The sequence below is a fragment of the Carettochelys insculpta genome, chromosome 1 (assembly GCF_033958435.1).
Source record: "Carettochelys insculpta isolate YL-2023 chromosome 1, ASM3395843v1, whole genome shotgun sequence".
Classification (NCBI taxonomy): Eukaryota; Metazoa; Chordata; order Testudines; family Carettochelyidae; genus Carettochelys; species Carettochelys insculpta.
Genome location: NC_134137.1, coordinates 130,581,212 through 130,599,449, shown reverse-complemented (window position 1 = coordinate 130,599,449; position 18,238 = coordinate 130,581,212). Strand labels below are relative to the sequence as shown.

The 18,238-nt window shown below is 44.0% G+C and overlaps 1 protein-coding gene across 1 annotated transcript in view; it reads right to left on the bottom strand.

The window, feature by feature from the left end:
- The window catches only part of VWA3B (von Willebrand factor A domain containing 3B), a 123,939-nt gene that overhangs the window by 16,861 nt on the left and 88,840 nt on the right, over nt 1-18,238 (bottom strand). The window contains exons 23-25 of the mRNA XM_074983284.1: nt 17,793-17,843; nt 15,354-15,573; nt 746-866 (exon numbers count right to left, since the gene is read on the bottom strand). Of these exons, the coding sequence (XP_074839385.1) occupies nt 746-866; nt 15,354-15,573; nt 17,793-17,843 (392 nt within the window). The remainder of the gene's footprint in view (nt 1-745; nt 867-15,353; nt 15,574-17,792; nt 17,844-18,238) is intronic.

Genomic DNA, 18,238 nt, shown 5'->3' with positions numbered 1-18,238 from the left:
CCACATCCTCAAAGAAATCTTTCATAAGCCTCCAATCTCACCACACTCATCATCAGAAGAAAGCTCCCCACAGACTGGGGCAGAGGGATGAAAGGCAGAAATAGAGACGACAATGTACACTGTGTGACACCGAAGGGAACAACTTAGAAGATGCATTTTAAAAAAAAATAATAATAGCATTATTACTATTTTAAAACAAAGCAAGTACAGATGTTCCCTGATGAAAACTGTTCTGTAATACTTGTCAATCATATAAACAAGGCATGTGGATTAGTTTGATTTTTTCCTCCAACATTGTATCATGAGATACAATTTCACACTACAAATATTCTGATTTAGAACTCAGCAAAATAACAGAAACATTGAGTGAATATTCTTTAGATAGCAGATTGCTCAGCCTTTATTTAACCTTAAATGGAAATAAGCCAGCCTAGCAAGAAAAAGGAGTATCTTGATGGTGTCTTCCAATTTAAAATGTACTCCATTTTATTCCAAAACCCTTCTCCCCACCCTCTTCTTAAATAAATAAATCTATTGGTAGGGTGTCTGCAGTTTTCTGTATCTTATTGGAAGCATTGTGGAGAGAAAAGATGAAATATCTGATAATCTGTACAGCAGAATAAATTAAAACTAAACTAGCTGACAAAGATGAGAAAGATTGCTGAAAAGAGAGCAATATTTACTAAAGTCTTAAAAAAAACAAAAACAAAAACAAAACAACCCCCGTCCCCACAAACTATTTTACCTGGAAGATAAAATCCTGTGATGTCAGATCTTGCAATCACCTTTTGGCCTTTGAGAGTCTCAAACACTTTTCCCTTCTGTCTTTTTTTAGGCTGTGTCTTTACATTCTCTTCTGTAAGTTTCTGTAAATGGGAAGATAAAAGAATATTGCTCATAATAATAACCCAGTCAGCATACATTTATCTTTGTGAATGAATTAAGCATTCATATAATTTCATATTACGGAGTAGATGTATTAAATATTGTTGATAATCCACTATAAATGGGATGATTGCAAGTGCTGGGAATCCTCAGTGAACACTGTGATTGGTATTGCTCTGATAGGCTTGTAATATTGCTCATCTTTTATTTTCCACGTTGCGTCTGCCTCCTGATGAAGCATTTTGGAAAATCTCAATTTAAAAAAAAAAAAGTGTGTTTACTGCATTCCAAGAAAAAGGTAAGGGAAAAATGAAGGGTACTCCCCTCTTGCCAAGGTCCTTTGATAGCAACTTTTTACGTGGAGGTTTTAGAACCCAAAATAGTAGTAATTTAACAATTTAATTTTAGGTCTTTGGAACAAATTAATGGGAACACAACAATTTGTGTTTGATAAATGATTAATACAAGTACGTGTGCTTTTATTTAAAACTATAATTTATCAGCTATTAGGCATGTATAATAGTAGTAAGCCTCTTCCACTCTTACATCTTGGAGCATAGGCCATTGACAACCATTCGCCAGTGTCCCCTGTCCTGGGTGATCTTTTTCAGTTGACCAGGTTTATCCTGTCTTTTTAGTGTCTGCCTTCAGGTCTCTACGCCAGGTGTTTCTTGAGAGCTCTCTTTTCCTTTTTCCCTGCGGGTTCCAACTTAATTTAGATATAGTTACTTACAGTTTGGGATGGTTCTGAGTAATTACAAGCTGGATTTTTAGGGGCTATTTTGGTTTAGTCAATGGGGAGATTAGCTGTTAGCTTTTTCTTTTTTAAAGAAAAGTTTTGCTTTGAGTATTTATATTGAATTTTGATAGTTAATTTTAATAACATATATAATGTATGTTGATTTTAGCGGGTTAATGCAATCATTGTTTTTTTATTTTAATTTATTGTTTTAATATATTTTCAGTATTTTAGCTATGTTATATTTAAAATGTTATTTACGTAATTTTAATTTTTTTTATTTTAACTAATAAATTGCAAGGTGACATTTACACTGGAGTGTTTTGTAGATAAAACTGGGGAGTATCTACATAGAGAATGTGTTTTGTTGACAGAAACTGTTGACAAAAAAGCTGTGTACATGCTCTGGGGGGGCCCTTTTGTGGACAGAGTGGATCAAAAGATTGATCAGCTTTTATGTGTTGACGCAATCCGTCGACAGAAGTTTTGTTGGAACATCTCTTTCGACAGTAACTTCTGTAGACAGATGCTTCTAGTGTAGACTTAGCTGATACATGCCGCCATTTTGATCTTGTTTTATAAAGATCTAAGATTATTTTTAGCTATGTGGCATTTGGGTTTTAGCTAGCAATGACTGCACACACAAACACTTGACTGCAGTACTGTCAAGTTCTGGGGTACACCCAGAAATGTTATATTTCACGGTAACATACCCCTCCTTGTAGACTGTATGTTTTCAATATTCAGATCTGTACACACATACACAATGAATTAAGTGGATTCCTTACCAGCCATCACAAGGCTGTGCTCTGGGTTAATGAACCACTAGGTCTAACCAACCAACTCCCAGTTGTGACACATACGGGGGGGGGGCAGAGGGGGCATCATTTTAAACAGAATTAATAAATTGTACAGACAAATTCCCCTTAATTGTTACAATTGTTCTACTATCTACCTAACTTGTAACAGAGTTCATATTCTGTAATCTTCTACTTTTGAATGGTTAATTAATTTTGCCTTGAAAACTAAAGTAATAAAACGTGGTTGCTCAGCTCCCCAAATGATCTATAATAGACATAACTAAATGTCCTCAAAATTCCCAGAATTCTACGCAGATGTCTTTCACAGACATCAACACAGCAGCAGCACGAATACAGCACCAACAGAAGGTCACAGCACAGAGTGAGGATAAACCACACCATTAATTGAGTCTCAGGCTTACACAGAAAGCTGCTGTAACAAGGACATCCAAAAAGGATTACTACTTCTTTTAAGTAGTTGGCAAGGTACGTAATAGTCATGTTTTGAAAGAAAGGTTTTTATTTTAAATTTTAGCACAATGACAGCAAACTATTTGTCTATTTGCTTCAAAGAGTTTTTGATTGTACTTCATTAACAGTACTACCTACAATAGCAATTTTCATATTTTAAAACAGTTGACAGTTACAGTCATATAGTTCAACTGGCAGTTAAAGTTATTTACATCCATTTGGTGGACAGCAGTCATAGTCAGAAAGAGAAGCAGTAACCTTTCGAACAGTTTAAAGACTAGAGCCTTTATACTCGTTTGCATTGCATAAACGGAATTCTAATTACACCTGCATTTCTGCCTCTTGCTCTTAAAGCTTTCCAGTGGCAGATTAGCAATTACTAAGGATGGTGCTCTGATTAGGTCCTAAAGCAGGTTGACTCAGGATAAGTGATTGCACAATGTTAATCATATCATGGTTGGCAACATACACTAATACTTCAGAACAGCAGAAAAATTACACGGAATGAACAAATGAAACAGGAACATGTTTCTTTCTGTTACTGCTCAGCTATGGAATGGTATGAAAGGAGTTACGTCATCAATTTAATAGTTCCAGTTAAAAATAAAATACATAAATCTGAGTCTGTTTCTGAAGATGGAAAAGTACTTTAACACAAGACCCTTGAAAAGCTATGTTATGTCTTCGGAACAACATTCCCCAGCACTCATAAGAAACTGACTGTGAGCCTCCTAGAAGAGTAACATGGGCAACGACTATAAGAGGCAACGGAAGGCAGTGCTTTCCCTAGGTCTTAGTGATCAACCCCTTTCCTACTCCCAGGAGTGTTGAGAACCATTGAAGCAAACTGTAAATCCTGTGTACAATGGAAACCTCTTCAAGCCAGAGGGTGCTGCAGCACCTGTCGCACCTCTAGTTCCAGCACCTAGGCCTCTTCCTAACCCTATTCTGAGAATGTTCCTGAAGGCTTCCACAGCATGCTTCTGCAGACTGGTGAGTCCTCCCCCAGAGGGGATCTACTGGCTTAAGACTGAAAAGCCTTCCAGCTTGCCAGACCTATTAGCGTAACAGTGAACCTGTGAAAGAGCCATTAAGCGGCAATTAAGTTATTTAAAAGGCATGTTCCATCCCTCAGGTATATACTGTCCGTTTCTGAATTTACTGACAAAAAAAGCTGTGCATTACTACGCACACAGGACCTCAGTTTAAAATCTGCTTTGTTTATTGCTGAAGATTATAAAATTCCTCTCTTTAAAAAATCCGTACATGGATATTTATCTGAGAATTCAGCTTTAGCCTTAAATGCTTGGCTATTCAGACATACAGTTTTTAAAATAAATCCTTCAAAATATCATCCTTATCTAAAATACACATTTTAATTTTAATTACTATAGTATAAAACCTGCAACCAAAGTTTTCCTGTCCTTTCTATCCACCCCCATTCTCCTTTTGCCACCCTACCTCCAGCCCCCACCTCCCACCGAAGAGAGCCCTTAAAGGGACATGATCCCTTTTCTTTCATATAGCGAGCAGCAGTCTCCCAGCAGTGATGCACCGGAAGCCACAGGGGTGGGAGGAATAGAAAAGAAGAGAGGGAACATTGGGCTGGGGTGACATTTTAAGAGTCTCGGTGAAACACACAAACCCAGTGCTGGGGAACCAGGCTAAAGGGGCTTTTTCTCACCCCACCATGCATGTAGCTCCTGGCTCAATGCCATGCCGGGGGGGCTCCCTAGAGAAGCAGTATGGGTATTGGCAGGCACTGTCCCACTGCTGCACCACAGGTTACCTGAGTGCAGCCAGGCAGCGTGAGGGAGTGGGTAGAGGAGGCTGCCCCAGTGCCCAACAAATTGCAGTGCAAGGGCAGTTGGAGGATTTGCAGAGGTGGACTGTGTGCCAGGCCTTGCCCATGCACGGGGCAGAACTGAGGTCTGGTGCCGGCTGTAGGGGAGGTGGCCGTGGCGCACATGCTACCCAGCACACAGGGGACGTGGCCCACTGCAAGTGAGAATGACCGGGTCACCTGCCTCACCTGTGCTCCCTCCCACAGGGCCAGCTTTGTCCCCTTTTAATGCCTTGCAGCTGCAGGGAGCAGGACTTGGCTGTGTTCCCAGCTTATGAAATTGCACACCCACCCAAGAGGGCACCACCCCCGCTTTGTGCATCCCTGCTCTAAGACACAATTAGGTACTGCACTATGGAGTCTCAGTGCTTGGCACTGAAGTGCCCCCAGAAAAAGGTCTAGTTTAGTTCTGCACAGTCCTTTGGTAAATTTATTTTGATGACAACCTTGCAAATCATAAGTCTCTACTATACCAGGATCATTACCAAAAGCAAAAATGAAAAGTGAGAGAAAAATGAGGACAGAATTCATTTTACTGAATTAATTTTACATTATGGAAAAACTGGTCTCTGAAATAGCTTTGAGATTTATATTGCACAATTGATTCATTATGGGCCCATGTTATTTTATAATGCCAGAGCAACTTGAACGTAATACAAAAAGCACTTTCTGTCTTAAAGTTACAAAAAAAACCAACAATTAAATAGGAAACATATGGGAATTACCTTGTATTTTTTAATATCCTCAGAATAGTGAACATGGGCCGTTTGCTGCTCCTACTGCAGTCAAAGGCAAAACTTCCATTGACTTCAAAGGGAGGAGATATGTGTCTCACATATCTTTAAACAGAGCACTGCTGGTTAAAACTACAGGCTTGCATGGCCAAAAAATGTCATTGTGCACAAATTCATTATGTACCAAGAAGGGTGTGCCAATACCTGAAATACTTTACATGGAAAAGACACTTCAGCTATGAACATTCTGATAAGTCACAGGTGTGTGGATGCTAAGGTGACCATCCATCCCATATTAGGTGGGAAGGTCCCACATTTGGTCCCAAGTGGCAATCATCCTATGTCCACTCAGAGAGCTCTTGTGTCTCTAGAATTCTACATAAAGGATGTACGTTATGATTCACTGAAGATGTCTGTTCCACTGCAGCGAACCTAAAGCTAGTGTGTATGCTGTATTTGTATGTTCAATTACACTTCAGAAAGCTGTAACTTTGTATGCTCTCTTGAGATATTTCTTTGTCTGACTGACAGTTTAGTATTAAAGTTTCAGCATTAAAGTTAAAACCCTACAGCCAGATTTTAACATGGTGTAAATCAGCATAGCTCTAGAGAACTGAGTGGAGAACCTGGCTCGTAATACCGCAAGTTACCTTAGCAAGGCTCTGCACGTTTATTAGTACAAATAAGACTTGAGGTATAATAAGTGTTGACAACGTAGCATGGTGCATTTCAAGGCTATGCACTACAGCAGTCGTGCACACACAGGAAGTGAGAGGAAAAGAGGTCCTCAGGAGTGCAAAAAACCTAGAATCCTGTGGATCCCACAGGACTTACTGCCATAACAGCAGAGGTAGGATAAAAACAGAATGGACATTGGAGGGCAGGACAGAAGCAGGAGTAGAAAACTAGTCCTCCGACATCACAAACAACATGAACGCCCTGGCCAGCAGCTGCCTCTTCCCAGCTGCCCGGCTCTGAAGGCAGCACTCTCATGAGAGGCAGCACAGAAATAAGTGAACAGCAATAAATTCAGGGGATGGCAATGGAGGGGCAAGATGGCATGAAGGAAAAATCTGTGCATCACCGCACTAGAGCATTTTTAACGTCAAATATTATCCTTTGTCTCTGCTGCCAACAAACCGCACCGTTTTCATGAGTGTATAAAAATACTGCTAAAATGAATATGCTGCTGAACATAAAAAAAAAATAGAATACACAACAGCTTTGGATTCATACCAGCCTACAAATATAAAGTGGACCAAAATGTCTATCATGTTCAACATCCCTGGCACACAACCCTGACCCAGTCTCTAGGCTCTCTCTGTACTCCAGTGGCTTCTCCAAATCTTTCTGGCACGTCCCTCTTCCATCACCACCCATTGGTGCCAATGCCTTTGCTAGAGAACTCAGTTTAGTATCTCAGGCTCCCATCTGCCTCCTCTGAGGGCAGAAATGGATTTCTTTTCTCTGAGAGCACACAACAGCATCTGTCACCTCCTAATAGTCCACAATTCTAATTTGCATAAACAAAACAAGGCTTAATTAAATACAGAAAACAGAGTAAAGAATTCAAAGTAAAGACAGGAAAAGCAGAATCAAACAAGGCTGAAGTACAGCTCAGGGAATTCTGAAACTTGTGGATGACATACTGCTTAAACAGGTTAAGTGTTCATTTGGTTACATCCCTGCATCACAATCTCTCAAAGTATATAGGTTCTTGCATCCTGTAAATGAGAGACTGTTAGACCCATAGACAAGAAACTATCTCTTGACAGCAAGAGCTTCATCAATTGGCAAAGGAAGGTAGGTTACTGGGAAGGTTCTGGTGAGTCTAATTTGGCTTCACCTGAAGTCTTCAGATTTCCTTTATTCCCTTTAGTCTGTTTTTAAAACTGGGTATATGGTGAAAACTGAATTAGTCTCACTGGCTGACAACAGCCTAGCAATGCAGAAAGGTTTGGTATCCTTACCAATTTTTCCAAGATGTGTCAACACAGATTGACAATATGGGTGTGCTTAAAAATTAACATTTACCACACTGCAGTACTTTCAAATGTAAGGAACTTCCTAAAATGCATTTGGTAAAAATCCTAAGGGCAAAAGAGAGGCTGAATGGAAGTGCCCTGTACTGACACTGGCAATCAGCCACGACAAAAGAATGCAACTTTCTGAGCCTCAGTAAAATCATCACACGAAAATAGGCTTCCTGTAGTCCACAGCAGTAAATCAAGTGTTGTCAGACAAGACAGAGAGGACAGGCTACAGTGGGGTGGGGAACTGCAGCCTGTGGCTCAAGTCCAGCCTGTTGCTTCACTTCATCAGGCCTGCACCAAGTCTCCAAGCCATGAATTGAAAGCCTTGAGCCTCTGCAGCCCCCCACAGGTGCCCCTTTGCTAGAAAGTCCCTGCAGACCCTAGGTCAGAGGCCATCAAGGAAGCTCTGTGTGCTGCTCCTGGCCCCCCAGAGCCATATCCACGGCAACCATTGACAAGGTACCACAGCCAATGTGAGCTACAGGGGCAGTGCCTGTGGGCAGGGGCAGCACTCATGGCACTGGGCTGAGAAGCCTGGCCCATTTGCCTATGGACCAGACAGGGTGGCCGCTTCTGGAAGCAACATGAAGTCAGGGCAGGCAGACAGGGATCCTGCCTTAGCCCCGCTATGCTGCTTCCCAGGAGCCCCCTGAAGTTCCCTCTGCCTGGCCAGAGCCTGCACCCTGACCCTCCTGCCCCAGCTGGGAACCCCTCTGACATGCTAACTCCTTCCGAGGCCCTGCACCTTTACCCCAACCCTGAGCCTCCTGCACCAAAACTCCTTCCAGAGTCTGAACCCCCAAATGCCCACCCACACCCCAGCCCCCAGCCGATCCCTGACCCCACCCCAGAGCCTACAGCCACAGCCTTCACTCATTCTCACAGCCCAATGCTGAGCTCCCTACTACACTCCAAACCCCTTGGACCCAGCCCAGAGCCCCCTGCTATGTACCAAACTCCTCATCCCAGGCCACACCCCAGAGCCCACACCCCCAGCCAGGGCCTTCATCTCCACCTGCACCTCAACCCCCCCACCTTGGCCCATATCCCGAACCCTCATACATGGGCAGCAGGTGTAATAGGCCAGGGGATGCTCAGCTCCCCTGGAACCCTAGTTGCAGGTTTTGGTGGGAAGTTCTGGGTGACAGAAGTGGCAGTATACGCTACCCCCTCCTCAGCTGTCCCACAGCCTGCATGGCACACAGCAAACACTTCCTCCATAGAACTGAGGGGAGACTCACACTTCCATCTGGGTGGATGGGAGTTTGAGGGAGGGCAGGTGTGACATGGCTGCAGCTGGCCTGGCACTTCAGACAGGGGAGTTTGGGGCTGTGGCCAGCTGGGGGCTCCTCCAGGCATGTGAGGAGGCATTCAGGGCTTCAGCCAGCTCAAGGATCCTCCAGCCACGTGGGTCCTCCTCAATCCACTTTGAGTCTGTAGCTCTTGCAACACCTCCTGACTTGGACCTCACCAAGCCAGAGCAAGCACTGTGAATGGGGATCGCTCACTCAGACGAAAAACTATGTTTAAACCCCTAAGAGGGCACCACTGAAAAAAACAAACTACTACAACTAACTCTGCTTTAACACTAAGGTACTACTAATTATATATGAGAGAAAAAAATGAACTGGTTGTGAGGTTGAGACCACAGAGAGCTCAGGGAGCGGCACTGCCTCATGTAACCAGGGAAGAGGCTACAAACAGGTGGCATTACCACTGCCCCCTTAAAGGTACTTGTACACAAAATTTCTCCAGCGGCCATGTGCTGGGCATACACACACCTAAGTGGAATACATTGCTGCATCTACTGAAAGAACTGCTTTTCAGCAAAACAAAAAAGCAGTCAAGTAGCACTTTAAAGACTAACAAAAGAATTTATTAGGTGAGCTTTCATGGGACAGACCCACTTCTTCAGACCATAGCCAGACCAGAACAGACTCAATATTTAAGGCACAGAGAACCAAAAACAGTAATCAAGGAGGACATATCAGAAAAAAAAATATCAAGGTGAGCAAATCAGAGAGTAGAGGGGCAAAAGGTGGGGGGGTCAAGAATTAGATTAATCCAAGTATGCAAACGAGCCCCTACAGTGACTCAGAAAACTTTTCAGCAAACTTTGTCTTGGTACTCTAACCTTGAAGTTAAGAGTCAGATGTTGATTTCTCAGTGGTCCGAGGAAGACCTCAAGTCAAGCATCTGTTTCCTTGATTGGTTCAACAAAGCAGACATGTATGGAGCAGGGACATTACAAGGTCTATCTCTTCACTCTGGATACAATTTACCCCAGTGCATAGGGCACATTCAACGTCCTATGCATTACTTAAGTTCCATGAAGTCTCATGTTGAGAGTTTAAGTGGTGCAGAGGGCTTTATGGGGGCCATAAGTAGCATGAGAGAATTTCATCTTCAAGCTGCTATCCAAGAAGAATCATAGAATCACAGGGCTGGAAAGGACCTCATGAGGTCATCTAGTCCAGCCCCCTGCTTCAAGCAGGATCGACCCCAACTAAGTCATCCCAGTCAGGACCTTGTCAAGCCAGGACTTAAAAACCTCTAGGTATGGAGAATCCACCACACCTCTCTAGGCAATGCATTCCAGTGCTTCACCACCCTCTTGAAGATGGATGGATCTATCTTTTTTCTTTGGCTTTGGGAGTTTTCTTTTAATCAATATTCCATGAAAGTTATGTTTTATGTGTATAGTTTTAAGTAAAACAGGTAAAGATTGTGACAGAGGACTTCAAATACAATGAAAAATAAGTAAAATACTCTTAGATTGTCAAAAGCTAAAAACACAGAAGCATTCTATAAGATGTGGATGGAGAATCCAGATTACAACCACTCACTGAGGCCAAGATATTGCTCTTTGAAGACTTACTGGTATTCATGCTGGCACTAATGGTAATAGGCATATTTATGTTCCTACAGAGGGAGAATTCTATTTTGAAGGTGACATGTTGTACACAGGACTTTTTTCAGCCAGAATGCCCCAGAATGGCGTTTTGGCACTCTTCTTCAAAACCTGGCTGGGCGGCTCCATCCAAGCTGCATATGGCTCTCTAAGAGCCATTTGTAGCTCCAGACATAGCCACCTCTGGCTGACTCCTCCTCCACTCCCCCTCACTCTGAAATACCAGCACAGGGGAGCCACATGGAGGAGGCAGTGGCAAGGCACCAGAGGTAGGGGTGAAGTAGGGTGGGCGGGGGGACAGTGGTTTGGGGGTGTGTGGGATTTAAACTGGGGGTTGGGTTGAGGCCAGATGGGGTGGGTAAACCGCTGGGAGGGTAGGGGCCATGTGGGTGGGGGTGGCACAGGGGCCATTCAGGGGGGTAAGCCACTGGGGGTGGCTCAGGGGCTGCGTGGGGGGTTGGGGCCACAGGGGAGAAGTAAGCTGCCAGGGGAGTTGGGGACATGTGGGGGTTGGCTCAGGGGCCGTGAGATGGAATAAGTCACTGTGTGTGGGGGGAGGGGTAAGCCGCCAGGGGGCTGGGGCTTCCTGGGAGGGCGGCTCAGGGGCTGCATGGGGAGATAAGCTGTCAGGGGGGCTGGAGTCACACAGGAGGGCTGGGGCTGCATGAGGGTATAAGCTGCTGGCAGTGGCTCAAGGGCTGTGCAGGGGGTGTCTCGGGGGCCACGCAGGGGGTTAAGCTACTACACAGGGGTTGGAACCACACAAGTGTGGTTGGGGCCACATGGAGGGCAGCGTGGAGGCCGCGGGGGGAGGTAAGGAGCCAGAGGTGACAGCTCAAGGCCCACATGGGGGGCGCAGCATGGGCCCCACCAGGGGAGCAGCTTGGGCACTTTGGGCCCAGCTGGGGGGACAGTTTGTGCCCTGCATGGGATGGCTAAGCTGCCATGGGGCAATTAGGGCCCCCAAGGAGCAGCTTGGGCCCTGCACAGGGCAGTTTGGGGCTTGGGTTCCACCACTCTTTTTTCTAGAAAAATATATTGGTTGTATACATTGCTATTATATCTTTAATCATGTTCAAATGCACAGCACAAGGATCCTTTTGAAGTGGAAATCTGAGGTAGGCATGAACCTTTGTAGAGGACTGAGTCATTTAGAGATGTTTCAGTGCACTTTATGTTTCTTTCTGAATGGGTTGCTCTCAGCTCTGGCACACATTGAATCTGACATTGAGCTGTCAAGTTTCAAACAACATTTGACACATGGAGCATTCTCTACCAGGAAATCAAGACTGTCGTGCATCTCAGTCTCTCCTGTCACTTTCAACAGACATTGTGATTGCCAAGAGGAGCTGAAACATCACACCCCCTGGAGGCTAACGTCAATATGAGGTCTTTCTTTAAAAAGCAATATTTAAAGACCCGTGGACACACCCATCTGGCTCCCACTGAAATCAATGGGAACCAGATGCGCACATCGAAGGGCAGATTTTGCCTCGCTAGTTAACCCTCGTATCCTTGAACAGGAAGATAAAGCAAAAGCCCCATTTTCTTTGCAAGTGGAAGCTACTACAAACCCAACACACACAAACTTCTCCCTTGTCAATCTGAATTTTGAAGCCTCAAGTGGCAGTTATGTGTCCAACTCCTGTGGACTTTCAATAGGAGGTATGTGCTTAACAACCACTGTTTCTTTGAAAATCTCCTTCATAACTACATTCAGAACACTTTTGGATGTGAAAAGCTGAACTGTTTTATATTCTAAAACAGAGCGAGACTGGAGAATGGTTGTTTCAAAGATTCTAGATGAGATTCATGATATGCTGCTGGGTGAAACAGTACAACCCGACAATTAGGATCTGCATACTTGAAAATGATCTGCTCTCCAGCATAGAAAATATTGCTGCATTATTGTTATGAATGCATGCATATAAAGGGTTAAACCCAGACAGAGTAGATTTTCTGTTGGCAAGCAGCCAGGTGAGCCAATGGAGAAAGAGAAAAAGGGGGATTTTTGAATTGATGCAGTTACTCTCTGAGTGGGTCTCTCTTTTGTGTGACCAGAAGAGAGAGTCACAGAGGTGGTTTAAGCCCGAGCAGACTTGGAGTATTCAGTAAATATCCAGGCCTCAGAGCAATCCAGGCATACTGGTATGTAAGTAGAAAGAAAATGTTTAGTCAGACGTGATCAGGTTATTTTCTTATTTTGGGTTTGGTGCGAGACTTCTCAGGCTGGTTGATATACGTCCCCTACCCCACCTACACTGTAACTTTTAAACTGTATCCCAGGGAAGTAATTCTCTGTGCTTTATCTTTTTTTAGTTGCTCTGTAACACCTAGAAACCAAGTACGCTTTATCACTTATATCTTTTGTTATTGTTAATAAACCACCTTTTTTAAGGCTATGATTTGACTCCCATGTCCTAGAGAAGGGTCTATGTATATACAGGCCTAAGACTGAAAGGTCAACTATCAGATTGCAGCCTAATTTCTTCCTCTTTGTTTTCAAGTTCTCTCCTAAAGTAGGGTTAAGATCTTGGGGTTACCCCACAGGGAGAAATCCCAAGTGTGCCCTCCTGAGTTCTAAAGAGGGGTTTTCTCACTTGGATGGTGGCATTTCAGAGGGAGTCAGCAAACAGGTTTCCTCCAGACAGACAAATGAAAGAGACCAACACATCAAACCAGATGTAGACAAATTCAGTAGGTTACTCTAATGCATTGGAGGTTTCAGGGAGAGATTGTTTGGTTTGCCAATATCATCAATGGGGAAGGAACCAGTTTGGAGTATACACCAGATAGTCTAGGAACAAGGTGAAGGAATTTTATCTGTGGATACTCTTCAGAAAAATCTATTTCAAAGATTTCCTGGATTACAAAGAGAGACAAAGAAAAAACCCTAAGTTATCCTTTACCAGAAAAAAACATGCATTCTGAGCTCTGTGAAAGAGCCTGACCAGATTGCCTGGTCAGCCATGTTGGAAAAGAGATTTGGTAAGAAACACTTCTTTGAGTAACAGACTCTAGTTCATTAAATCAGGTTTTAGTCTTAAACATGTATTTTCACTTTTGTTTGCTTGTAATCCTTTCTAGATTTATTCCTTATATGGTTGTCCCTTGAGTTATGTGAGGGTTGTGTTCCCAGGCACCCTCAAATAACTCCAATTTTGTGTAAGTCAGGGGACAACTTCTTCTCTGGCGGAACGCAGGTTCTGCAGCCGGGGAAGCAGCTGGAGCACGTGGAGATCCTTTTGAAAGGTAAGTCCTGGAGTTGGTGGGAGCAGCTGGGGAGAATCACATACTGGTGGTGGGTTTGGCCATGGGAGGGGGGCAGAGGAGCTAAGCCTGGGGTGGGTTAGGGCTGCAAGGGGAGCGGGGGTGGACTTGAACCGAAGCTGCACGCAGGGGGTTTGAACTGGGGCCAGGGGGTTGAGCCAGAGCCACATGCTGGGGGATTGAACTGGGGTTGGGGGGGGGATTGAACCAGGGCTGGCAGGGTGGAGCTGGAGCCACGCATGGCGGGGGGTTGAACTGGGGCTGGAGGGTTGAGCTGGAGCCACGCATGGAGGTGGGAGGGTTGAACCGGGGCAGGGAGGTAAGTCGGAGCCATGTGGCAGTGGTGAGTCAGGCCATCAGTGGTTTGAACCAGGGTGGGAGGGGCTGAACCAGGGCCGGGATAGTAAGCCGGAGCCAGAGCCATGAGAGGGTGGTGAACCAGGCCATGGAGGATTTGAACTGGGGCAGGGGTGGGGGTATTGAGCCAGGACCAGGGGGATCGGGATTTTGAGTACAGCTTAACTCATGTTAATGCAAGTTAAGTGCAACTCAAAAATCGCACATTTCGAGGGTTTACTGTACTTGGTATCACTTAATAAACTTGTTTTTTACTTTTACTATAAATCAACTTAGTGCTTTGAATTAAAATGAATGATTACTTTTACCTTAGTTAAGGTAATAAACTGTAAGTACTGCGTCTTTAAGAAGTGGCAAATTTAATAACCTCTGGAAAAGAGGAGATTGAGGGGCGATATGATAGAGGTATATAAAATCATGAATGGTGTGGAGAAAGTGAATATTGCAAAGTTATTTACTTGTTCCCATAATATAAGAACTAGAGGACACCAAATGAAATTAATGGGTAGTAGGTGCAAAACTAATAAAAGAAAATTTTTCTTCACACAGCGCTCAGTCAACCTGTGGAACTCCTTGCTGGAGGAGGCTGTGAAGGCCAGCACTCTAACAGAGTTTAAAAAAGAGTTTGATAAATTTTTGGAGGTTAGGTCCATAAATGGCTATTAGCCAAGGGTAAAAGTATGGTGCTCCTTGCCTTTAGTCAAAGGCTGGAGACAGATGGCAGGAGACAAATCGCTTGATCATTGTCTTTGGTTCACCTCCTCTGGGGCACCTGGTACTGGCCACTGTCGGCAGACAGGATACTGGGCTGAATGGACCTTTGGTCTGACCCAGTATGGCCGTTCTTATGTTCTTATGTTCTGCAAATGTTCAGCAAGGGGATTTGGCAGTACAAGGCAGACGGTTTTGGGAAAATCTGGGAATGGGGAGGGGACTGGGGTCAGCCTGCAAAAAGTAATTGGGCAACGGAAGCCGCGGTGTGACCTATCTGTTGGTTGTTGATTGTTCAACTGTGAGACACAGCAGCATAGCATCTGAGGATCCAGAGGTGCAGGGGAAGTAGTAACACAGCCCTTTACTGATCTGGTCACAATAGGCAAACTCACTTTTTAATGAAATAGTATGTGATCCCTACAGCTTGATTTCTGTTTACTAGCATGATTAACAACACATGTTCTTCTGCAGTTTGTACAGAGTTATGGTAAGTGCCAACCTAGCAAGTACCTAAGTGACAAGTGAAATTATTCTAGGAGCACACACTGAAGAACATTTGAAAAAAAACGTTGGATTCCTCTGCTAGTACAACCTACCGTTTTACTGTGGTGGATGGGCGATACAGAGGTTCTCTCAATTTTTAATTTGGCGGCTTCCTGAAGATCAGAGGCTTGTTGGATATATGTTAACCCTGTCAGAATCTCATCTTCCAAAAGTATCACATCATCGTAAGAAATAGGCCATCCCAGATTTTCTAAGGCCTGTAGCAAAGCTTCCTTATGTTCCATATACGAGACTGGCTCCTCCTGCTCAAACCTTTAAAAAAAATCACAAGAGTTCACAATTATATGTTGTAATGATTTTCATATTCAAAACGCTTCCCAAACACTAAGTAATTAAGCAGCACACTGCCCCATGGAGAAAACAGGGGCTAACTTCACCGCCGTTAGGGCTGCTCTACATACAGCTTTTGTACCATTCTGACAGTTCTCAATTTGAGATCCAATCTAGTGAAGGTGCTACAATCTCCCAGTGTGGGCGCAGTCAGACCAGCATAAAGGTGCTCATACTCAGTACAGCTTTTTCCTTCACGAACTTATCCCTGAGATGCTACTCAGTGGCAAAGCAAAGAAGGGTTTAGGTCAATGCGAAAGACGGTGATATTCCTGCTGTCCCAACTCCTTGCCGCTCTACACTGAGCACTGACTGATACTGGTAAACTCCTGTTACTAATACTTAACCCTTATAAGCTGCATGGAGCATAGGTCATATACAAGTCTCCTCCACTTCACTCTGTCTTGGGACAAAACTTCTAGCTGGCTCCAGGAGTACCCCAGTTGTTGTCCTTCAGTCTCAGTAGTCCTTCTCCATGTTGTCCGAGGTCTTCCTCTTTTGCATTTTCCTTGCAGGTTCCATATGAGAGTTTGACGGACTATGCTGGATGATCATTTTTTGAGAATGTGGCCAAGCCATCACCACTTTCTTCTCTTGATTTCAATGTCAATTGGTTCTTGTTCTGCTCTGTTCCAAGCTCCTCATTTGTGATGAAGTCTTGCCATTTGATGTGAAGGATGTACCTCAGACATCAGTTTATGAATGTCTGTAGCTTGTAATTTTGAGACTCTTTAGTACACCTGGTCTCGCTTCCATACAAGAGCACACTCTTCACATTTGTGTTGAAGATCTACAGTTTAATCTTCACAGATGTTATTTGTGAACTCCATATCGGATGGAGAATTTTGCATGCAGCTGTTGCATTCCCTATCCTGGCATTGATATCCTTGTCTATTCCTCTGTCTATGCCCATAATACTCCCCAAGTAGGTGAACTGCTCCACATCTTCCAGGTCATCCCCGTACTGGTAAAGGTACATACATATTCCCTTTTACAACACTGAACAGAAAAGAGGAGAAGGAACCCTATCGTTTTGTTATGCAGGGAGTGACAGACCAAAACCTGAGGCTTACATGCTACCCTGGGTCACACATAATAAAAAAGATAAATAAATAAATACCAGTAAGTGTTGGAGAGAAATGGATTAAATGCATGTTTGGTGTATATGGTTGTCATTTGGTTAATCACCATCCTGAATTGGCCAAAGGACAACCTGGCCTCCTTCTTGGTGCCCCTTCTTCTCTAAGCTTTTGATGCCATTTTCCAGTTTGACACCAAAATGGAGGAAAAGGAGGGGACATGGAGTGCCACATGACAGCAAGTCTGCCCAGAAACTAATTGGAATGTACACAGGAGAGTGTCTGTCACTCTGACAGCATTCTGTGTCTATGGACGCTGTGCATGCAGGTCATCCCAGTGGGGCACAGAGACCTCCCACAGAGAACCAGCCCTGCTGAGAGCTTGAGGCAGGGGAGAGCATGAGGCAGGGGAGAGCACATCTAGAAGGGACTCTATAACACACCGCCACACACAAAGCCAGATAGGGAGGGTCCACATACCACATGAAGGATGGCATGTCAAGAACAGAAGAAACAAGACAGAAGATTGAGGAAAGTGCTTACCTGCTCCAGGGGTTCTGGGGATCTGGTGTTCCTGTGCTGTCACTTGTGTCATTCCAGTGTCTACAGGACATGGTATGGTCCTTCATTATTGCCTTGGTTCCCCATTGTAAGAGTCTGGGCTCTGGGGTTCATCCCCTATGGTAACTGTGCTGACATCTGAGCCATTATTGCTATGTTTCAGGGAGTCCTACTTTGTCTGCATATGTTATTCAATAAAGATGTTGTTTTATCTATGCTGTCTGTGTCCCGACTACACTAAACACCGATGAAAAATGAAGAGGGGGTAAAATACTGCATACAGCCCGTATTTTGACTAGTAAAATCACAGATCTAACTGTTTCGGGCTAACAAGGTGCTGACAGAGACTACCTAAAAGTAAAATAAGCTGGCCATGACAAGGGCAACCAAAAGAGCGTGTGTTTATGACTTGAGTCTCAAAGGCACTGAGCACCAGAGCTCCCATTCTATTAATATTGCAAAAATTAAATTATTGAGCCGGAAGAAGTTGAAAAAACTTACTTGTCTCTTTCCTCTTGAGATAGTGCTCTCCAAATAATTAAATTTAGGCGCCTATTAAATAAAAGAAAAGTTCTGAGGGAATGCAGTCACTGTGTGGGTGATTATCACATTATCAGCAAATAAACCAGAACACACACAGTTCTAAAGATATCTACCATGATCTGTATTAGGAAAGCACAGACTGATATCTTATCATTTAACTATGAATTTATCATCTGCAAAAAAGATAGGAAAGCAGCGCTTCCGTCTAGTAGGAACATAATTATTTCAGGGTCACAGAGATTAGTGGCAATCACTGCTGTTTCCTGTGGGAACTGCAATGGAGAGTTTAGCCTAGCACCCAGTAATCTAAACCAAGCAACAGCACTGATTAAATACCAGCCAAGGGCTGCCCCCCACCCCCCTCCCTAAAATTAACAGTATGAGCCTGAAGGCACTTGAGAAGC